The sequence below is a fragment of the Cinclus cinclus genome, chromosome 1 (assembly GCF_963662255.1).
Source record: "Cinclus cinclus chromosome 1, bCinCin1.1, whole genome shotgun sequence".
NCBI classification, from domain to species: Eukaryota; Metazoa; Chordata; class Aves; order Passeriformes; family Cinclidae; genus Cinclus; species Cinclus cinclus.
In genome coordinates, this window is record NC_085046.1 from 94,666,381 (window position 1) to 94,690,553 (window position 24,173).

Consider the following 24,173-nt stretch of genomic DNA (forward strand, 5'->3'; position numbering starts at 1 on the left):
CTGCTCAGGGAGGCGGTGGGAGCCACCGTCTCAGGAGGTGTTTAAGGAAAGACTGGAATTGGCACTTAGTGCTGTGGTCTCATTGACATGGTGGTGTTTGGTCATAGGTTGGACTAAGTAGTCTCAGAGGCATTTTCCAGCCTGATTAATTCTGTGATTCTGAGGCCCGAGAGCTCCGAGCTCGCTGCGGGCCGAGGGAGCGGCCAGCGCTCCGCGGGACACCGACCCTTCCTACACGGGCCTGCTGCAGCTCCGCCTTCCCCCAGCCCGCGCTCCCGGGCACCTCCTCCCTCGGGCTGGCGCCGTCCCACCCCGCCCCGGGGATTTCCACGGCGGGTTGCAGCGCTTGTTCCTCCCCGCCGGCGGTGCGAGGCTGCTGCTGTCCCGCGGCGGAGCGGCCATGGCGATGGGCCGTGGCAGGTAACCAGGGGCGTGCCGAGCGGGGCTCTGCCAGCCCAGGGCTGCCTGCTCGGCTTTCCTTACTTTCTCTGGGAAGGGTGGTTTGTTGTTTTTCCTCAGCTCCCATTGCTCATCTGGGAAATTTTTTTCACCTGCTCCACCGCTCTTCACGGCGAGGGCTGTGGCCATGGTGCTGTCCTCTCCCTGCTCCTGGCCCGATGGACACCTTGCAGTGGGAGAACGTTTGTGTTGCCAGGTGCACGGAGGCCTGGGTTTAACACTTTGTTTTTCTGCCGGGGAAGGGGAGCTTAAGGTTCGGTATGTCCTTCAGCTTGGAGGAGGTGCTATAATGAGTGTTCACAAAGTTAGTTTAATGGCTACTTTGTGTGTTCAGGCCGCTTAGGCCTTTGTAATAATTAGAAGGGTTTCACTGTGGAAGGTGTGATTAATTTAATTCTTACAGCACAGGTTCAGCTTTCAAAATTTTAAAGCATCAGTCTTAGAGATAAAGTTGAGAAAGCAGAGTTGTCTGCTAACTCATTTGTACAACCTTGGGTTTCATAGCAGTTTCAGTCCCCTGCTCTGTTGTTTTTTTTTTTTTAACCTGCAGATGAATTGGAGTAATATCCACCTTTTAAAAGACCGAAATTGTTAGCTGAGGGAAAAAAAAACCCAACCAACCCATGTCAAAACATTAATTTAATTTTTGTTTATCCCCGGATATGCTTTAACAGGTGCAGGAGACAGGCTTTTTCACTACTTTGTGTACATTATTTGAAAAGTTGCTCAGAAGACAAAAAGTTGCTGACCATCAAAAAATCAAGGCACATTGCAAGTATTATAGTGTGTGAAAGTGAAAATATTGGTCCAAAACTGAGCCCCACAGGTTGAAAGCTAATGAAAAGGCAATTGAAGTTGTTGTGCCTCATAAGTAATATCATTTCTAGAAGTCTCTAAAGAGGGGATGTAACATCTGTCATTGACTTTCATTTTAGGTTTATCTGCCCAAGCTGTGTCAATGCAATGTAAAAACATTTTGTTAATACTAATTTAAAATCTTGGCACACACAGTACTTAAAAAGTAATTTATGGATTAGGTTTGCTGTGTGTTTCTTCACACCTTGAGAGTATTTTTATTTTGGAAGATGCACAAGTTCAGTATTTTTTTTCCTTTACTGACACAAAAACAATAGCTATTACATTAAAGTTATCAAGGCATGTGTGGGCAAAATGTTTATTTTCTCAGATATTTCTCCCTGGGGTGAAGAAGAGGGAAGGGTGGTTTAAATGAGCAAGGAGGACTGAATGCAGGCTATACAGGTTATGCTTGTCCGAGGTAGTGTGTTTTAAAACCCAGAATCTAGCTTCTTACCTGAATTGTTCTTGTGCCTGGAATCTGTGAAGTTGTGTCCCTACAGAGTATGCCCAATTCTCTGCTTTCAGCATGGATTCAGGGCAGAATAGCCTGGGATGTGCTGCCCTGGCACATATGGAAGTGATAGCTTTGCTATTGTTGAACACAACTTGTGTTTCTAGATCACTTTAATGGCAATTTAGTCATCATCTAAGTGTTCTTAATAGTGATACATGAGTAAAACCCTTGTTTGATCTCTGGGTTGTATTTGTTATACGACTACTTTTTTGTAATTGTTAATTTAGTTGGTCTAACACTGGCTGGCTGAATTTTACATGTCTTTTTGTTAGGCTTATAGCAATTCACAATTCTCAGTAAAATGTCTTGGATTTTTTTTTTTTATATAGGACAATTGACAATGTAAACTGGAGTTGTTAATTTCTTTTGATTTTACTTGTCTTTGAGCATAAATCAATCTTGAATCAAAAAACAGTAGGTATTAAATGTATGTGGTACCTATATAGTTCAAAATTAGCTATTCCCCCCCCCCCCCCCCCCCATGGATTGGTTACCTAGAAACCCAGAGCTGTGTTGACCAGCAGGTGTTGGAAATCTGCTGGCAATTTAAAACCCCTCCAATGCAATGATTGGGGAGCTCTGCCTGCTTGGTGGCATCCATGGGTATGAAGTGTAGGGATTTGGTTTAAGATTGAAACTGTCTTCATATTTCTGTGGAATAATGATAGTATTTGTTTGCAATTGCAACTTAAAAAGTCCTTCCTATCAGAAAACTTGGAAAAATGTGTGAGCAGTTTGATTGTAAGAATTTGTGAAATTATGAAATACGCATGTAAATATGCAAAGTTCCTTTATTTTCTACCCAAATGGTGATGTGGAAATGTTGCCAAAATAGGTTCTTTCACCGTGGTTTGCAACAGGCCAGTACAGATGCAGAGGTGAGGTATTTGATATATATACAGTTCTGCACATAGGGGTATGCTGGGTGGCAAATCCACAAAGCCAGTGCACCAACTACCAAAACTTTTTACTATTTTATACATTTTAGCTAAGGAAGGAATCAGTTTTTATTTGCTGCAAGTTACATAATTCTCTTGTTAGTTAATTTTCTGTTTACTAGGTAACCAATCTTCTATTGGTTAATGATTCTCTGGCTTCTCATGCTAATTAGTTTGCATGCTCCATCTTTCACTTTGTGGAATCAGTGAGTTTCTTGGGTCAGTGATTGCAATCTCACACTTCTGGAAGCTGGAGCTGATTTCACCATAATTGCTGAGTTGGCTTTAATAATTTCTTCCTTATCTTGGGAGTTGTTCCAGGTATCCTTGTGGCCTGTAAATTCTGCATTCTTTGTGTCCACTGTCAGTGGCCATCCTTCTTCCCAAACTTTGTTAACCTCCCCCTAGGTCTGAAATCATTGAACCATGTCAAACCCTAAACCTTAACAAAGCAATTCTACGGACAAGTAATTTGTCTAACGCCTGGACATCCCTTAGAGCTTGTTAGCTGCTTTCTGTTTCATGCATAAAATCTCCTTTCTTCTATGATTGAAAATATACTAATTCTTTTTGAACCTCCGCAGTTTCTGAGGAAGTTTCAAGTTATTGTTTTCATCTGGTATTTTTTTAAAAACTTAGCAAATTTGGGTGGCTCAGAAATGTCTGTGAAGTAACGTTGTGAAACAGAAGATTAATCAGTGAGTTTGACTTGCTGCAGGGGCCTCAGTGGAGCTTGGTTGTGGTGGCCACAGTGATGCAGTGGTCTAAGGGTAATTGATCTCTACTGGATTCAAACTGCTTTCGGGGAGCAACACTGTTCCCTTTGCCTGCTGTGAGAGACAAATCACAGGACTGATAGCTGTGAGTTCAAATCTGAATCTTCCTGATGCCAGGTATTTTAATTTGGGCATAATTGTTGAAATCATAATGATTGCCATGTGACGTATTCCCTGCATCCTGCCTTGGTTGAAATGTGTCTAGGTGTGCACAATATGCACGTTTCTTCATTTTGTGAATATGTGACTCTTAACAGCTTTTCCTTCTTACAAATAGGTCAAGGACCTTTGCTGCCAGGCCTGGGGAAAGTTCTGAAACTGTAAATGCTGGAAATAAAGGTCTGCATTTGACACCTCCCATGAAACCTAAACCAAATGTGTGCATTGAGAGGTGAGTATGTCTTTATTTTAGGAGTAAGAATGGAAGTACTCCTGTAAACTGTCTTTTGACTGCTTGCAGTAATTATATTTATATCTTGGATATTTCTGTGTCAAATATTCTGAGTTGATAAGAAATGCTTTCCTGGCCTACTTTGGGATCCTGTGTTCACCTTCTAATGTTTTCTGGCATGGTTCTCCTTTGCGTTCTTTTCTAAGTTCATGAGGAATACGTAGCTTTTCCAAGCCATGTGAAGCCTTCAGCAGCTCCTCCTTTGCAAGTCATGGGCAGTGTTGTTCCTTGAGAAGAAAAATTGTTATTACTTCAGTGAAAGCTAGTTCAGAATTATACTTCATATATTTCTCTTGGTTATTGGTTGTCATCAAGTATATCTTAGTCTATAGAGCAGCTGAGAATGGTGGGTGGATTGGGATGAGCGGGGAGGAATAAGTGGCTGCTGCCTGTTTGCTGCAAGGTAAATGTTTCTCTTCCTGTTTGACAGTGAAAAGGCACTTTCATTATAATTGTGGGGGTCTTTTGTCTTTGAAAATTAGTTATATTTAAAAAAAAATCTAAGAATATGTTATCTGAAAAAGTAGTTTTCCTCATTTTATGCATTTGATAGCTTCCTGTGTAGTTGACATCCAGCTGGTCATTGTATGGCCAGTTCAGTACCTTTATGCTGTCAGACTGGTGTAATGGTGAGAAAAAAAAATCCTTTCAGCTTCCTTCAAAGGAGAAAGAATATGGTTGTAAAAACTATTGAAAATTGTGGATCAAGCATATTACTTTAGCTAATTTGCAGCTTTGTAAGGTATCACTTCTAAATTATCTCTGGAAAAAGTGTACTAACTGCTTTGGGCTTACACTCTATGAGTTATTTAATGTAAGAGCAAAGCAAGTTTTGGCATATTGCTTCTATGTCAATGCAGCTAAGATTCTGGGTTTAATACAAACATTGAGGTATTGGCATTATCATGCTATCCTTTAAAGCTCTCTGCTTCTGAAATAGTTATAAATCAACAAGTGTTGCTGGGGGAAGCAGTAAAAAAACTGAGAGGGACAGCTGGGTTGTTGACTTTCACAGCACCTTTTATAGCGGTGATTTTGATGGCTATGCTCAAGAAAATTAGAGTATAAAGTGCATGCATTTTAAACTCTGTGCAGTTTGAGGTACTGCTCAAATGGTATGGTGTTCCTGTCTGTTAATGCAAAAATCACGTTGGCTCATTTCCAGGGTATGTTCTGCTTGTCATGCTTAGACTGGCACCTACATTTCAGGCAGCCTTCCAGATGCACAGAGACGCTGACATTTTCAAGATATCACTTGGCTCTTACTTCAAAGTTCACATCTTTCTGTTGACATAAATGAAAACTGCACAAGGCCCCATAGCACATATTTGAAGATTATGATGAGGTAGAGCATGATGCTGCAGTTAGGGTAGGACATATCTGTCCCAGTGCATCCTGAGACCTGACACCGCAGTCAAAAGTTTTGCAAATGCTGGTGGTTGTGGAATAAATATTAAAATCATGGTACGAGCAGTAAGAAAATGAAGCTAAATGAGGTAGTTTCATGTCAAACATAGTTAAAGTTTACAAAGTTTAATGAAAATGCAAACCTATAACTTTTCATGTAATTGTGTAGTGCTACTTGAATAAGTTGTGATGAATTATTTTAGGCAAATGCCACATACCAGAGAGTGAAATTAGAACCCAAACTCCACAGTTAACTCTTCAGGTGGTTTTTGATTCATCTGTTTACAACCTGCTGGTTTCTACCTCTTCTGTCTTTGTCTGGTTTGAAATTAAAATTCTCTGCCATTGTCATTTCTGGAGTTTGCAGGCAAGTCTGACAGTATTCCTCTTTCTCTTCTTTTCTAGCATGCCATCAGAAGTATTGCTGAAGATATTTTCCTATTTGGATGCTGTGTCTCTATTGTCTGTTGGTTGTGTGAATAAGCGCTTCTATGAGCTGGCCAATGACAAGTAAGGAAGAGGGAAGGTCTCAATTGTGCTGCAGTTGTGTTTACCTGAATTATGAGCCTTTCTAATTTTGTTTCTCTGATGTCAGAGCACTGATGCATGCACCAATGGGCAGTTACTCTACTGAAATTGCTCTGCATAGCCCAAAGTACGTGTTGCATGGAATTTGAGCTGTGCAGGGTCCGTTGTTTAATGGGAGTTATGAGGCAAAAACTAAATCCAGTGCTTAGAAATGTTGCTGTTAAGACTTTTTTTTGTTTGTTTTAAAATATGCATATATCTGTTGGTATTCAAATGGACATACACAAACTTGTTGGTTCTGATGATCCTTAATGGTGTGTTGCCAGTAGCTTTATGGAATTGTCATAGCTTTCACAATTTTGAAATCCTACTTACTTAATTCTTTCATCAGATTTTTGCAGAGGGATTGTTTCAATCAAATGATCCACTAGTGATTGTTATCTATTGCTCTGTTTTTGAACTTTTGGTGATTTCTAAATGAGAACAAAAGAGATGAAGATAAATACAGATGCATTTTGTATAAGGATCACTTATACAGAGGTCATAAATTGCTCCTACCAATACCATGATAATTTTGTCAAAGGGTAAAGAGGGGAAACCTGGGTTGGTATGCGATAACTAGGATCTGGGCATCCTTTTCTTTCTAGGATTCTACTGCATTTGTGTTCTTTGAATGAGAAAATATCTTCCTCTATAGGACATTGCTATACCTTCTATGAATCTTATTTCTCTCTTATTTACTAAAACTTATATGGTGAATTAATTGGTTTACCTTGGCATTGATACCTTCAGAACTGATGAATTTAAAGGGAAGATCTGCAATCTGGATTTAGGTTTTGAGGCTGTCAGCAGGTAAGGGTAGATAAAAATTGCATCGTTGACACAAATTAAAAATCTTGGTATGTGTTTTCCACTTCAGGGTGGTAAGGCAGGATAAAATCACTGGCTGTTCAGGGGAAGATGATCCATCTGTCTCCATCTTCATGATGTCTGTTTCCATTTTCTAATCTCAACAGAGATTAGTGTATGTGCACCAGTGGAATTTGGGGAAGAGTTACTTTCCCATATCTAGGAGCCTGACTGGTTCAGTGAGACCAGGTAATTTCTTCGTGATGGATTTTCATGGACTTTCTCAAGACCCTGAATCTTGCAGTGAATGAACAGAAGTTTTAATTGAAGTCCCTGCATATTTCTGTGACAAATCTGACCTTGTTTTTTAGACAGAGTATCTTTTTTAGGATATTTCTGCTGTCCTGAATGTACAGGGTGCTGTCCTTGTTGCAGCAGGACCGTCAGTCTTTCATTGTGGTATGTCTGTGCTGCCTAACACAGTGATTTGTCTTTGGGTTGTTCATATAAAGTGTGCTCTTGAACAGTTCTTGGCACTGATGTCTCCCATATAACTGTTGAAGGCAAGGACATGTTTATGACCCCTCCTTTGTGCACCCTCCTTGCCCCAGCATGGGGCATTCCAGCCTTCCTATCATACAGTGTGGGAAGTTCACAGATATAGTCTGCCTGTGGAAGCCTGAGGATTCTGATCACCAGCAGAAGGTGCTTGTGTGAGAGGAAATGAGAGCACAGGGGAAGGTGTAAGTTTTTGCTATTGTGGTCAAGTGATGGCTGATGAGGATGTGTCTGATTCTGGCATTTCAATTAGCAGTAAAAGGTTAGCAAGTAAAGGCTTGTTGTAGTAATGTCCAGTAAGAAAGCTTGAGATGAGTATTAACAATTTGGGGCAAGAAGGGCATATATTCTGCTGTGAAAGAGGCAATCTTGTGCTTCCCTGTTGGATGCCTTTTTGATTTATCTGCCCTGAATTCTTCAGAAATTGAGGATGAAGGGGCAGTGATACCTTCCTAAACACTTGTGATTCCAAGCCCTCCTTCATCTTCTTCTGTTTCCCTGCCCTAGCTGAATTTTTGAGTTTCTAGAACTAATTTCTTTGTTTGTATGACACTGTTTTAGGAAAGGAAGTAGCAATGTGTTACTGAGAGTGAAGATGAGGATGGTAGGTAGTTTTCATTAGTCTGTTTTCAGTCAACTAAATTGCCCAAGTCTGCACCTCCAAAATGCAGGAAATGCCTACTACTAAGCCCTGTCTTTTCAGCATCATACAGCAAGATGTGGAGCATCTCTCTCCATCAAAGGATGTCAGGATATCTCTCTTGGGAAGGGGCTTTTAGTTAACAGGGGAGTTTTATAGGAGGTTATTTTATTGGACTTTTTAGGCTGATGAAGACCAAATGGATGATACACAGGTCAAATTCCTCAGGTGATGCTATGTTAAGGGCATCTCTCCTTTTCTTTTTCATCGCTGGACAATTCTAAACTGCTTTAGAGTTAAAAAATAATTCCCCATCAGAAATGTTTTATACTATCTGGTAACTTGGCTGCCTCCCATGGTCTTAAAATAGAAGTATCTTAAAACTTTGTTTCAGTTATGGGATTGTTCTTTATGTTACCCTTCCCACCCTGCTTTTGGTGAAAGGAAGGTTGAAAATTCATGTTGACTGTGACCTCACCTTTACCAGTCACTGTTTCTTATTGGTCTATTTGTTTTAGATACTTCTGTCTCAAAAAATGGCAGTGGGGAATTCTGTATATATCTTCAGAACAGCAGGATGGGAGGTTTTTGCAAAATTCCTGAGTATGTTTGCATCAATTACTGGAGCTTGGCTCTCAGTGTGTGGGGACTTATTCTCAGCAGCTGATGAATTGAGAATGGTTTTGATGGGTAGGAGGCAGTGTGGGATGGAGCTTGTCCTTGAATTTAAGGAGAGGGGGAGATGCCATAAAATACACACTAGTGTAAGTTAGCCTGAGGGTAGGTGAGAACTGGTAAAGGTAAATCTTGCTGATAAATGGTAGAAAATGTCTCTTAAGAATTTTTTGCCCTTACTATTCATTTTCTTTAGTGCAGTTACATAAACTGTGTGTCTAGCACTTCAAAATTAGAAAACTTATTGCAATAAGTAAACTTACTTACTAATTCACAGAATATTGGTTGAATTCTTTTGGGTTCCTGTACGCAATGTTCTGTGAACAGCCCTAGAGGTACTGGGATGTGGAGGGCTGAAATCTGACCTTATAGTTTTCCTGGCATGAAAGAGACGAACCCATCATTAGAGTCACATATTTCTTTGACTTCAGAAAGTTATGTATTCTCTTGGCTTTTCCAAAGAGTGCAGAAGGGATTGGCATGACATTGGCACCACCTAACAAAGGTGATTCTAATTGTCCTCCTCCACCCCACTTTCAGCTGGATCTGAGACACTTGAAGTGTACAGATTATCTTTGTTGAATAGGAGTTATTAAACTGCTTTTTTCATTAACTGATTTACTGTGAGGAGGACACATCATTGTTTTGGGGTGGTTTTCAAATTCTTTTGCTTAACCTTTATCATTTTTCACTTACTTTTCAGACTATGACTATGCTGTCACAGAGCTTCATCTTGGATCCCACATTTTCAGGAAGACAGACAAGATTGTTTTTTGTGCTAACACCATGCTCAGTGGCAGCTGAGATGTGCATATAAAAAAAGTGAAGTGACTATTTTTGAAATTTATTCCTCTCTATTCTGTTTTTATTTTCAGCAGAGTTTGGATGAAACTCTATTCTGGTTCTTTGTGCCCAAAATGGACCATTTGGAAAATGAAGTCTAAGCAAACAGAAACACTTTCTTTGGGCTGTGCTGCTGTAAATGATAAAAAGCCTGGGTACTGGAAGAAAGAATACATCTTCAAACAAACATCGGTCTTCAAAACTAGAATAATGCGGCTTGTTAAATTTCTAGATCCTTATACAGGTCTTCCATGTAAAAACAAAGAAGCTATGAAGTAAGCAATGCCTTATGACAAAGATTTACTTGAGAATGATGTACAAAATATTCATAACTTGGGGGGTATAGAATTAGAGCCACAAAATGTATATAATAATGGAAAGATACAGTGATAATCTATTAATGTCTAAAACATGAGTAGCAGTTAGAAATATAAAACTTCTGTTAAAAGCATAGTTTAAGTTTTAGTTTTGGGAATTTGTTTTTAAATACCCCTCTTCCCTCTCAATTCCTAAATAACAGAGTCTCTGGCTTGTGTTGGATAATTGTTCTAAAAGACAAAAATGGAAAAGAATGTGTAGTAGAGAAGCCAAACCTATCATTTAAGGACACATCTGTGACCATACTTTGGTATGGTACAGACTGGCCATGTTTAAACATCCTGTCAACCCTAAAACTGTTTGGAGTTACACCATTGTTTCCTGACCAAAGCAGACCTCCCAACAAGAATGGGTGAGTTTAAACATAGGATTTTGGAGGACTTTTTGGGTGCAAATGGTTGATAATATGATCTGTAGGACCTATCTGATGTTTGTTTGGCTCAGCAAGTTAACTCTTCATTAGAAAACCTCCCTGCAGTATTTCTTTCTATGTTCTCTTCTTTGGTAGAGCTTTTTAGCAAGAAATAGTGTAGTCCAGCAAGCTATAACATTAATTCATAGGTTAGTGTAGCTATTGTTATGTGATATGCAGACTGATAGGTACTGACTTGGAAAGCTTAATCTAAGACATAGACACAAATGAGCATGAAAGAAAAATGTAAATCTAGGAGAATTTATTGAAAGGAGAAAGTTAGCTTGGAAAAGTTAATCAGTATCTATGTGGCTACAATCAGGTAATCCATGTTGTTTATTTTTTGTCTGGTATGTGAATTTAGGGAACTTGGTGTTTAACTATGTGTGAAATCTTCAGTACATGCATATAAAGTCACACAGTCCACAGCATGTCCTTTGATTTTTAACTTAAATGTGTAAAATGTTTTTTTTGTCATTATATTATAAAAATATATTTAAATGGAAAGTGTCTATTTGAGGTATTTGGTTGCTGTCAAAGGGTTTTGCACACGTGTGGGCATATGTGTGTAGTAGCTACAGTGTCAGCTATGTGTTTCTTATACAAATCCCCTAGCCATAGAGAAAAGAGAGAATTGTTCACCTACAAAGTACCTGGTTCCTCAACTAGAAGCAAAGTATTTCCTTAACAAAGAAATCAGGAGAAGCCTCTTGTATAAAGTTAGTAAGACAAGTTTTGCAGTCAAGTTATGTGGGAAATGTAGTTGTTTTACCAAGATGAAGATACATATTTAGAAAATAAAAAAGAAAGCTTGCCAGCAGTTGAGGTATTTATTTCAGAGTTACAAGCTTTTAAAAATTGCAACTATAGATGAAGGCAGTGGTTTCACCCATTTCATTATGTCATTGTGAAGACTATAAGGCAGTAGTGCAGGGACAGGATTGACTTAAAGACGGAAAGGGCTGATGTTGATTTGGAATAAATATTTTACTGTGAGGGTGCTGTGACACCTGGAACAGGTTGTCAGGGGAGGTTGTGGATGCCCCATCCCAGGCAGTGTTCAGTGTGGTGGAGTTGTAGGTGATGCTACAGTGATACTACATGGACATCTAGGAACTGTTTTGAATGTAATAAGAGCCTAAGTCTGAAAAGGATTTTAGAAAGACTTCTTTCTTAATTTTGAATAGAGGTAATGCAAACTCTATTTCCTGCTCTTTTTTTTTTTTTTTTTTTTTTTTTGCATCATTAGTTAATAAGAGCGTCCATGAACTTATATTTAAGAGTGTTTTGGAGCAAAATGGCTTTAATTATAGGTAACACACAGAAAAAAAAATTCTAAGAAAGGAAAGCTTCCTGTAACACAAAATTTTAATTTATTACATGTAACATTTGATCCTTTCCTTTGAATTTTGCTTCACAGTGATAAATGTTCAGTGATTCAATTTAGTATCAATAAAGTATCAAGAACAAATTGTAAAGTAATTCTGTATTTTGAAAAATTGGGCAAGCACGTTAGTTTTTTGGTTTTTAGGAGTGTTTTAGAAGATCATATAGTGTTTTTTATTTCTTTTCTTGTTAGGGATTGAGACCCTGCTAGTACACTGTAGTTCAAATGTGTAGTTTGACTCTGCATGCCATGTGCTTTCTAAACCATTTTTGCCATGTGCTGCTGGGTCAGACTTCAGAGTTAGAATGAAATTAGACTGAACTTTTACACGAAGGAGACACAGCCTTTTTGCTACATTCTGTATGTTCTTTTCAAAGACCTCGTCGATTTTCTTTGATTGCTGAATACCATGTTGCTAACCTGACTGAAAATAGCATAGCAGTTGGTGCTGATGAGCTTGTCCAGCTCTACAGTCTGAGTCCAGGATTTTTAATAGGAATTTGGAAGGTAAGATAACACTTTGTTTCAGCATTTTATTATGATATGAAGGAGAAGTTTGTTTTTTTTTTTTTTTTTTTTTTTTGGCTTGTAGTTTGCGTTTGGGGACAGCTTTTGTTTTTTAATCTTCCTTTTTCTCCCTTTGTATTTTGAAAGATCATGTCTAAACTAGTAACTACAAAACACATGTAGGGACAGTGAGTGGATGATTTATTGTATCCTAGAGAGCTGTCGCTGGAATACATACACTTAAAAAAATCCACTTCTAATTAAAAGATCAGTTATGTATCATTCTGTGTTAGATATTGTGTTCAATTTTATTTATTTTACAGTCTTTACATGCCCAAGTTTGATATCCTAGAACAATTTGCAATAGAATGGTTTGAGAAGTGCTTTTCCCCTCTGATTCATGGCATTACCTGTCCATATCACTCAAAGTGATGAGTTCCCACATAGCAGCTTAGCTTTAATCTACATCACCAGGTACCTGTATCCTGCTCCAGCAGTAGGAATGCTGTAAATCATGCCCTTTTGGGGGTATTAAATTATTGGTATTAATAGTCTAAGTTGAGCAGTTAGCCTCTGTAGGGTGGCTGAAGAGATGAATGTCTTTAGAGGGCAGTGCAGAACACCTGAAGTAGACTGTTACACAAAAGGAATCTGCATCTTTGCATTCGATGCACTGGGACCTGTGTGTCTGCCTGTGGCTATGCAGGGCTGGGTGCTATGGAAGCCTATCTCAGGTGTTCTGCTCTTGATCTGAATTCAGAGGTGGCAGCCCTTTTTTCCTTCCCTCAGCCATGCTATTAACATAGGTTATTTGGCACTGGCAAAGAATTTTCCTTAGGGAGGCTATGAACAGCTCCTCAAAGTTGTGTCTAATTTCCAGCTGCAAGCATGCTGTTTCAAATGTGCACAATCACCAGAGGCAATGTTTAAAACTGCAGAAGGCTTATTTCTTTCACTCTTACTTAAAGGTAAGAGTGAAAGTCCATTTCCTAGAAAACTTGAGACTGCCTGACCAGCTTAAACCCATTACAGGCTGTTTCAGTCTGTGAAAAGCTCTGCTAAATGAACAGTCATTTCTCTTGTATCTTCAGAAGTTTTGTAGACTGGTGTCCTTGTATTGTTGGCTCTGTGGTCTTGCTTATGCATTGGTCCCGTCCATGCTTGGAAAGAGAGCTCTTTCAGCACCTGGAAATGGTTCAGTCATAACCAAGTGCCACATAGTTGTTAAGAATCAAGTGCCCCACTCTAGTATTTTTTCCTGCTTGATTTTCTGAGCAGTTCTTATTCTCTGTGTAGGCAGAGTAATACGAGGTAGTTAAGTGTCAGTGGGTGTAATAATTGTAAATGCCACACATCTTGTTTTTTTGAACGTAGCTGTGTAACAGAAACCAAAGGTGGGTTGCGTGGGCCTCCTGGTATTTGGATAGAGAAAGACAGAGAAATTATGTGATTGATAGATCTCCCTAGTTAAATCCTTTATAGCTGTATTTTTGCACTATAAAAATACAGGAGTAATTAAAAAGCCAAAAGTTTGAATAGAGGATGTCATTTTCTGGTAACCCAAAGAGATGAAAACAGTAGTTGCCCACATTTCAGGAGAGTAATAGACTTCTGGCAGTGGATAATTTTCCTTTGACTTACATGTTTGTAAATGTAGGATTTTAAAAATGTACTTAAAGGAAAAAACCTGGTATCCTAGCATTGTGTTCTTGAAGTAAGTGCAGATGTCTGTCTCTATTTACTTTTCACATTGGTGTTTTCTTTGATTATGTTGGTATCTATAGAAGGTTATGTTCGTAATGTTTTTCCAGGAGTAAATAATCTGGTGGAGATGCAATTTTTTCTTTGAAATTCACAATTTCTATTGAATAATCCTGTATTCCTCACTGATGTTATCCTTCTTTGGAAATAATTCCTTACATAAGAAAATAAACTTGATGCTTCAGTAGTTGGGAGTAAGTGCCGTTTGATTCTGTTTAGATATCTTTTTTGAAGTGGTAAGTAGAAGCTAGGGAAGTAAAACTCTTGGATTGCTATTGTAATTTTTGCCAGTTTGCCTTTCTTTCTCCATAATACAGAAATGCTGCAATCTTTTATATGTATTTTGTACTCTTGTGAAAAGACAGTAAACGTTTTAGGAGTCCATGTGTTAAAGCAAGCCATTACTAATATTATTATAGTAATTGGCAGAGTAATAAGCAGCAGCGTTTATCTATGAATTTTAATGCTCAGAAAGACCTTCTGTAAAAAAAGAATTTCCAGATGAAAATACATCTACTTTAATTAACTTTTCAGGAGGAAAATGAAATTGCTTTTGTTATGGCAAATCTCCATTATAATCAACTTCTTGAGAGAAGCATTTTGGGTTCTGCTACTGTGTAAGTTTGGTTTTCCTTTGTGGGTAATAAAGATAACCTTTTGAATAAAGCTTTGAGTTTTACAGTTAAAATTGGCTGCTGGTAAGAGATTTATATTTAGGCAGTAATTAACTATTGTTTAATATAAACAACAGAGTAACTAAATACAAAACTGTAGAAGCATTTTCATACTAAAATATTGCTGTTGTTATGCTATTAAGGAGATAATTTAGTTATACAAATGTACTAGGACTTGCTGTATTGAGAAAGTTAGAAATATACTGCACACACTTTTCCCCCTTTTCACAAGCAGTCTTATTGTTATCTTTATCTGAAACAGAAAAGAAGAGACATTTCAGGAAGTAGGGAAGCAATCTTTGGCTGTGTAAGAGGGGTGGGGAAAAGCTCTGGTAGACTGGTGAAGTGCTTGCAGTTAGCTTTTAGTGCTATTGAGAAAGTAGCTGGGTTTCCAATGAAGTGTTTGTATCTGTGTGTATTCCAGTGTATAATATATCATCTGTTTATATAGTGTAAACTGTCTAAAAATACAGGGATTTTTAGCTTTAGAATAGTATTTGGGGAATTTATTTCTCACTCATCTTTCTGGTCAGATACTGTTGTATCTACCAGTAGTCTTAGATGCCCACTATAACTTAGAGTGGCTCTTCTCACCCAGAATGTAAGATTTAACACCCATCTCCCTTAGTACCAAATTGGATCCTATGTAGAAGTTGCTCAGTTGCCTCTGGCATGTGGTCTCTTTAGGTCTCTTGTGTACAGTAGTTATTTAGTTAGGATCAGAAAAAATTATTTCAGTATTTGCTATTTCAGAGAAGTCTCTAGAGCTAGTGGGCTTTGAGATTATAGTTAAGCTGATGCTTTTTCTTTTTCGTAGACAAGTTCATGTTTTGAAGTTCAACAGATGTACCTTTTAAAGTTGACTGCTGTATTTTCTGCCTTTGGCTAGGCTGAACAGCTGATCAGCAGTATTAGACACTATTAGCTCAAAAGAAGCATGATGAAGTAGAGATGTTTGATTTTGGAACTGTATTAAGATGATGGTCTCAATGCAGGGCTATGTGTTATATTTCTACTAAGTCATCCCCTGCCTTGCTAATTCTGCTTTTTGTTTTTTTTCAAGTCAATATGTTCCTCCACCTCATAAACCTTTACTGGATGATACTGACTCAGAATATGGACTGCATGACTACAGCCTGCATCTTGATCTGCATGGCAGAAACTGCATGTACCTGTGTGCATCATTCAAGTGCCTCTTCTGCAGAAAACGTAAAGTTGATGGAACAATAATGTCTGTTTTAAAAATGATCCTTGCTGTTGCATCTTTCCTTCTTGCATCCAGTTTCTCTGTTTTGAGGGGTGAAACTGAAATGGAATTTTAAGAGTAAGGTATCTTTCTATTCATGGTGTGGTTTCTTTATAGTTGCATGGTGCTTTGTGTGGTGTCTTAACCCTGCTATGTAAGAAGCTCTCTGCCTGTTACTCTGACAGTGTCAAGTCTGGGACACAAATTCTACAGATTTTCAGGGTCTTTTCTTTTAGTTCCGTGCTCCATTAATAGTGCAGTGGCACAGTTCTTAGTGCAGGTTGATGTTTCTTTCTTTCATCTGTGTTTTATAAAGGAGAGACAGTTTGTCCTCATACATTTTGGAAGCTTTTTTCTGTAGAATTCTCCTCGAGTGTCCTTTGGGTGCACAGACAGATTAAATATATAGAAAAATTTGTAGAGGATACTGTGAACTTTAAGATTTACAGTTTTTATTTCAGTGGGCTTAAGGTTGTGTGTTTTGACATGGTTTCACCGTGTGGTAAACAACTTCAGTCATTGATTTTAACTGCTGTTTCATTCTGTTCTCGTCACTTCTTTCCATAAGACATGATTCACCATCCCTGTTGTTCTCATACAGCCCAAATTCATAATTGTACTGGGGTTTTGAAAAATACGTGGGCGATCTCTCTTTTGTCATAACTTCGGCATGAATTCCTACAGCTATACAGCTATCTTTCTGTAAGCAGAGACAGATTAAATATTAAAATTAAGACCCATAATTAATTTAATTTGGAATTAAGTGCTGTAAATTAATTATTGGTCCCTATTATTTTTTTTTTTTCCATACCGGCACTCCTGAGCGGTGTGGATTTCAGAAGATACTGGTTTTCTGTCAGTAGAGGGCGCTGTTGTCAGGCGTGAATACTTCTGCAGGGCTACAGAACTTCCCCATTATGTGGTTTGTTTTTTCTCATTTGTGTTTGCTGATTCCAAGAACTGTCATTTAGACTACAGCCTTGTGCAGTGTGGAGTGCTGTAGACCTTGAACCTGAAATTATATGTGTTTTCAGATTCCAGAGAAGCGCCAAGCTTGAATTAAAGGAGTACTTCTAAGGCTAAACTTCAGTAAAAGTCTATGCATGTAGCAAAAAATCTTACCTGAAGTGTTGGGCAGTACAAGAGTCCTCTTTATGTTCTCAAAAAAAACTTCTCAAAATTGGCCAGAAGGTTGGGTTTTTGGGATTGCGTTGGCTTTTCTTGTTTAGCTGAATATCATGTTTTGTTTTCTAAAATGGAAATGTTATGGTCTTAGCAATACAGTTGCACAAGGAAAAGTATTATGTGGTACATTTTTTTTTTGGGTATAAATTTCTTGCTGCTTAAAAGCTACTTCCACAAAAGATTAAAGTGATGTTTATGCAAATTGAAGTGAATTTCAATGAGCTGCAGTTGTGATGCCATCTCACTTTGCAAGTTAGAGAATCTGTTTATGCTCACGAGTGTTTTCTGAATTGCTTTGGTTTTGTGACCTTCAAAAGTGTGGATAGCCAGCAGATTCTGGTCTCACAGGACATCAGACAGTTGAAGCCATGGCTCTGCAGACAGTAAGCACATTTGTCATCAAGTCCATCCCATGTGCTTGCACAATAGTTCCTTTTGGAAAATGCTTAACTTCCTCCAAAAATGGTGTACTGGGGCAGCATATGGTTGTTTGCTGTCACATTTTTCACTGTAATTTGTTGTTAATTTTTCTCATTCTCTTGAACATGGTGTTGCTGAATGTGGCCCAGGTTTGTCCAAACTGGTTATGTTTGATGGTTTGTGTTCTGTTTTCAGGCTTCATTCTGATAATACTCTTTGTCCCATCCTCTGGGAGGACTCTGAAGCATGGAAGTCTGCAAAATACTGAGAAGTCTTGCTATTTTTGAAAATTCTCTACCAGTCCAGTTTTATTTTAAATTATATATGTGACATGCTATGGCAGTTTCCACAACTGGAGGCACAGATCAGTTGTCAGCTATTATACTGTTGTTTTACTTTATTGGTTTTCATTAGGGAGCTCTAGGCATTCCTAGGTTGCCAGAGAGAATGCCCATTTGTATTTTGCAGAATAACTGATTTATTTGTTCAAGATTAATTTTTGTCTGCTTTTTGTTAGTGCCTATTAATATTGTGGTTCATTTTGCTACTCTATTTTCAATTGTTTTTGCAGAATTCTTTAATATTAAATTAAAAAAGGTTATGTCACACTTAATTGAACCAAGCAGATGGGCTGTATATGGCTTCAGATTTTTTTTTTCTGTTATACTTGCAGTAACTAGCTGTTTTGCCACTGTTTTGGTTGGGGTTTAGCATTTTATTTTATGCTCTCTTTCATGTAAAGAATTAGCAATATAGTTTCATTGACAGATCCTGCAGGGTGAATATGTAAAATACGTTCTAACTGAATTGAAAATACTTAGAAAACTTTCCTTGTTTTCAGGAAGTTATGCAAGGCTTTTCATACGCCTCCCAGAAGCCATTAATCCACCTTCTTAATAAATATTTTTGAACTGTATATAGCTAAGTTTTCAACTTCTTAAGCACAGCTTTATAGTCACATGGTAGTTTAAGATATTTCTTTTCAATGTTATTTCTTGTTGATGTAAACTGATTTGTTTTGCTTGCAAAATGTAAGGGTTGATTTTTGTGTATTTAGAGAGCTTTTAAGATTTGGTTGTAAAATTTCATATCAGGCATTTGAAGTGTTTTGCTTGACCTTGAGGATTGATTTGCAAGTTTAAATAACCATTTCAGTGTGATAAGGCTGGTTGTTGGCACCAGAATTAGTGTTAAGCACAGCTTTTCCTCTGAAAATACCAATCAAATGACAACCTGCAACAAAGGCTTGGTTAGCAAAACCAACTTCCTTGGCTTTTAGCTGAAATAAGTGCTTTGGAACTATTGGTCTATTTGTTTCTTTCTCCTGAGGTCTGTCTACATGATATATATTCTCTTTGTTGGTGTTCCCTTTATTTGGAAATATTTGTTCCTGTATCTTACTCTGCTGCTTTGCTGCTATACTTGCCTTGCGTAAACGAAGGGCTAGAAGTCTTATACTGGGACAATGAAACAAAGTCTGACTCAGGCTGAAGAAAGCCCTGCACAATTTGCTTCTTCTCTGTTTCACTTTCTATGTTTAACATAGCTTGTTCTGCCCTTTAATTTAATTTTGTCATCTGACTGGGGTGAGGAAGGGGGGATTTCAGTGCTTGGCCTTCAGTTTCTTGCTTGTTTTAGGCAGACTTTTCCTTCCTACAAAACTGAGCTTTTAAATTAAAAAACCCAAACATACAAAGATTAACCAACCAATGAGTAATTGGCCTTCAGATTCCTGATGTGTTGCCTATTTCCATTCTGGCTAAAGTTAAGAAGTAACTGCAACACACCTTGGCCAACTGATCTAGCAATGGTGTATTAATGCCATGCAGCAGTGATGTCCTGGGCTTCATTAATATATTAGCAGAATGCTTTTTTCAATCCATTTTTATTCCATTCAAACTTCATTTGGTTTGAATGAGTAAGAGCAAGAGCCACTTGCATTCAGATTGGAATTGTGGATAACCAAATAGTCATTTTGGAAAAATGCTTGTTGACTGATGTTTTCAAGTCTCTTGAATAAAAGCTCGACTTTAAATGTGGACTTGCAGTGGTTAGACAGTAAACTATTTAAATAAGATTTTTTTTTACCTTTATTGAAATTTTGTCATTGCATTTGGTTTACTGAGGTTTTGGAATGGAACCATTTGGACAGGTATCAACTTAATGGCCCTTTTCTACTTTGAGCTGGATCCTGGAAATGAATTCTGCTTACATTTTCCTCACTGATTTCTTTTGCACTTCACTGCAAGGAGAGTGATTATCAAGGTCTGGAGGATTGCATTTTCCTTCAACCATACAAAATATTTCCTGGGCGTAGTCATGTTGGTTTCACTGTATTCACACTCCTATTCCAGACAGTGTGTGTGTATTGAAAAACCTGCAGCTACTGTTCTCTGTCATGTGCTGGGCTGCTTCCTCCCTTGGGTAAGTATTCTTTCTATAGTATATCCCCACGGGTGAGCGAGGCCTTTCCAGCATTGCTTTGTGGCCAGCTGTGTCTTGGGAGTTGCTTGGCTCTACAGTACCAATTCAGAGAAGTTTTTGGCCTTTGTGTTAAAGTGTGGGCTTGCTTTCTCCATCACTGCCTCTGACTATCTGCTTCAAGCAGCCACCAAGCAGAAGTTTTGCTGCCACTGAGTGCTGGATGCAGCCATTTAACTCACAGCCAGCCTTTCTGATCTTGTTTCTTCTGTCTCTAGCCTCACGCTTCCAGTTGCGCTTGAGAATCGCAGACAAAACACCAAAACTTTTTCACTCCTGTCACTTGCATCTTAAACCTCTGCAAGCCCCTTCACTTGTTACCTTACCATTCAGGACCTGCTACTGGATCCTGACAGGCATTATGTTCCTGGGAATTTCTTCTCTCCCTTCCCATCTGTCTCCTGCAAGTGCTAGATACTTTCTTGTTTGCTGAGGTCTCTAGTGCTTTTGTTTTGCTCTTTCAAGAGAGTATCTCTTGTTCAAGGAAACTTTTTTAAGGGATGTCCTACCAAGAAGTCTGCTTGTGTCAGTGATGTGATGATTTTATTTTCACTTTGCTTTGCAGTCAGATCGTGTTCACTATGATGTACCCCACTTTATAATTAGACTGTTGGACTCCTTGGTTAGCTTTCCTTCTCTGGTAGCGAAGGAGAAAAAACAACAATAAAAAAAGAAAAGTCAATATCTTCTGAGAGTAAGAGATACCAAAAAAATATGGTTATATGTAATAATAAAAAAAAATCACAAATCATAGTAATTCTGAAAAAAAACCCCAAAAAAGACAAACCCCAGGGATCTTGGAAAGGTATTTAAAAATAAAAAAATTCCATAATTTAAAAACTTGATTCAAATCAAATTGTACTGCATGTCAATTTAAATGATGCAATATCCTTTCTGAGGAGGAATAGTTATCTGTATACCCTTTGTATTGGGTTATTTGATTTTGCAGTCAGAACTGAGAGATTTAAATAACTCGGAAAAAAAAGGTTGGAGGAGGTGTCTCATAATTTTATTTTGTGTGTTAGTGTTGAGCTTGGAATGGGCAGTGATGGAGGCACTGGTGGCATGAAACTGAAATGTTGAATGTGGAATTTACTTCTTTATTTATGTATCCTTGTGTAAGTTCTTTAGGTGGCATTCCTATTTTTATACTAAAAATACAAAAGATTTTTTAAACTGCTATTTCTATTGTGGATCACAGCTTTAAAACTCTGAACTGCAACTTAATTCCTCTATAATGGGCTTGATATTTAGCTGTTGGTGTATGCTAGGGTTTCTTACTGGTGACTGGGGGAAAAAAAGACTTGGAAAGACAATAAGAGAACATTTGCAGTGTACTTGGGCTGAATTTGATTTATACTGCTGTAATGTTGTATATTTATATTTTCAGGTGACATTGAAAATGGATACCTGAGGCTCAGAGTTGTAAACTTAAAGGATAATAGGAAGCACTTGCCTGTTATTGGGACACTTGGCATATGTTGGGAAACAGCTGTGTTTAAAGGCAATGTAAAGGTCAGAAATACTTTTTGTTTGTACCTCTAAACTTCATAAGAATTATGTTTGTGCATCTTAAAAATGTCAGTTTTTAAACCATTCTTGATTTGTAGAAAGTGTCCATAACTAGACAAAAGTCTCTATTCCAATATTCCAAAAAAAGGTGAATTTTGAGAAAAAAAAAATTTTCTCCTCTCTCTCATAGTCTGGATTGCATGATAGACCCGTTATGTGTGTGTAATTACTCCAGTGATTTCCAGTCAGCAAAGATGCTGTGACTGACCAGCCTTCTTAGAAATGCTGAACAAAAAAAGTGTATTGCAGATGTATGTTTTGTGAGGGGCTTTTTTTTGTGTGCTTGGGTGTTTCTTTTTTTTTTTTTTTGTTTGTTTGTTTGTTTGTTTGTTTGGTGCTACAGTGGGGTTTTTTGTTGTTTGAGGGGTTTTTTGTTGTTTGTTTTTTGTTTTGGTTTCTTGGTTGGTTGATTGGGGTGTTTTTGCAAGAAATAAGCCTTGAACCTCTGGGGAAATACTCTGCAGTTCTGTGCTGTATGTGCAGTGAAAGTTAGGAACTGTTGGGGAGTGTTAAAATGCCAGTGGACACAGGCAGAAACTACAGTCCACATCCACACAGTCAGCACCTAGCTCCAATCAGGGTACATCAGTCAGGCGGATTAACTCTTGATTTTTTTAGAGGAATGCTCGCACATTCTATTGGATAAAGTTCCTAAAATAATTATTTCAAACAAAGTTTCAGAGTAGGTCTGTAGCTTTTGCAATAATGGTGAAGGCACATATTTTAAAATGTACTTTATCAGCATGAATGTTTTAGAAGTTGTGAAAATTCTGATGAATGTGATTTAAGCACTACTGAAAAATCATCTAGTTCAACACTTGATTTCAATTTTGGCACTTCTTTTGAAAAAAATCTCAGAATTAATAAAAACTGTTGTTTCTACCAATCCTGTATAAATGTGGAATGGAATGTTTGATGAGACTTTTTTACTAAGGCATGTAGTGACACGTCAAAGGACAATGCTTTTTAAACTGAAAGAGGGTGGATTTAAATTGGACATTGGGGAAGAAAAAATAAAAGCAAAAATATTCTTTCTCCATGCTGGGCATGGTGAGGCAGGGGAGTTGCAATTAGATGACTTACAAAGGTCCCTTCTAACCCAAATCATTCTATGATTCTGTAGGATTAACAGCTGCTTGGCAGATTTTTTTTTTTCCATGAAAATAATCCTGAGTAGTACATAAGAATTTAGGAAGTTACCTGTCAGAGGAAACAGAGCTACAGCTGTAGTCTTTAGTTTTTCAGTTTTAGTCTCTCTCCTGTGTGCTTATAGCATAAAATATATTGAATATTTGTTTCTAGGACAAAATAATGAATACATTTTTTTTTTGTCAGACCAGAAAATAGTAATTCTTTCTTGTTTGCAATAATTCTGTAGCTCATATAAGTTTGGTTTGAATTTGCTATTTTCAGCATAGTCTACAGTAAAAAGCATAAGGAAACTGTGTGTGTCATATTGCCTCATGTTTATGCCATCTGCCCTTGTGTTGTTTGATTGAAGTAAAGTAATAGTGAAAGCAATGTTAGAGCAACAGAAGCACAACCATGTAGTACAGAACAATGAAGCTTTCCAAATGAATTTTTCTGGCACGGAATATGTGGTGTTGGTTTGTTTATGCTTTTGGAGCACAGATACAACACAATTAAGATAATTTGATTAATTTAGTGATTCAGAACACATGAGAATAAGGAACAGCTGATACTAACCATGACACACAGCTCCTATGCTTCCAAGTGATGTGCAAAACTACCAGTTTGCAAAGACCAAATAATTGGCATTAACATTTTAAAATTATCTGATTGTGTAATTTTGTAAAGAAATATTTTCAAGAATTTGTAAGAGGAGTAATTACATCAAGATGATTAGTACTACCTCTTTGGGAACTGAAGCTACAAGCCTTTTAAAAAGTACTGTATACAGCTGGCTTGGAAGGGCAATTGTGTGTGCACTGCCACAGAGTGGTCCCTGGATATCATTGCAAACATTGCTGCGTTCACACAAGTTTAGCAGCCAACTTTAAACTTCAGTTGCTTTCTCATATTGAAGGGGCTGTCATTATTTTAATGTTAAAGTAACTAATAATTAAGAAAAACTGATGTTAAGGGCTTAAAAATGTTCAAGAAATAATGTTTGATTTGGTTTGGCAGTGGTACCTTCTGTAGCACAGCGTTTGATGTCTGTAGGTTACAATTTTGATTTCTGTAGGAAACCTCTAAGTAAGTATTTATTGCAGTAGATCAGTGAAGCACTGTCAATTTTATTTTGAGGCTTTAGCCTTCGTATAGAGCTCTTGGAACCCTTGATTATTTCTTCTAAAATCAGGGACAGATCTACTTACTGTGCCATGACACAGGGAAATAATCTCTTCTGCTTGTGTTTGTAGGACTGCTTTGTGATGGATCTGACTCTCTTGGATGAAACTGGAAAGCCCTTTTGGTGTTTTAGTGATCCGGTCCGCATGGAATTGTCTACTGAGTCATCTGGCCTTTATGACTACATGGGTCATATCTATGCTGTAGACTATTCAGATAAAGAGGGTAAAGTATGTCTTGAGATTGTACGGTTGGAAGAAACCAAGGAATATATTATAGTCAGTTTGGTGCTTTATGTAAGCACCAAGAAGGTAAATAGCTGGTATGGAACAAGCTACTGA

The 24,173-nt window shown here is 37.8% G+C and overlaps 1 protein-coding gene across 1 annotated transcript; it reads left to right on the forward strand.

Moving 5' to 3' along the window:
* The first annotated feature begins 400 nt into the window (after positions 1-400).
* Positions 401-24,173, forward strand: FBXO15 (F-box protein 15). Its single transcript, XM_062500735.1, has 10 exons — positions 401-420; positions 3,823-3,936; positions 5,809-5,913; positions 9,529-9,771; positions 10,017-10,226; positions 12,051-12,180; positions 14,476-14,558; positions 15,679-15,824; positions 21,338-21,462; positions 23,904-24,173. Exons 1-10 carry the CDS (start codon positions 401-403, stop codon positions 24,171-24,173), a joined length of 1,446 nt encoding a protein of 481 aa, XP_062356719.1.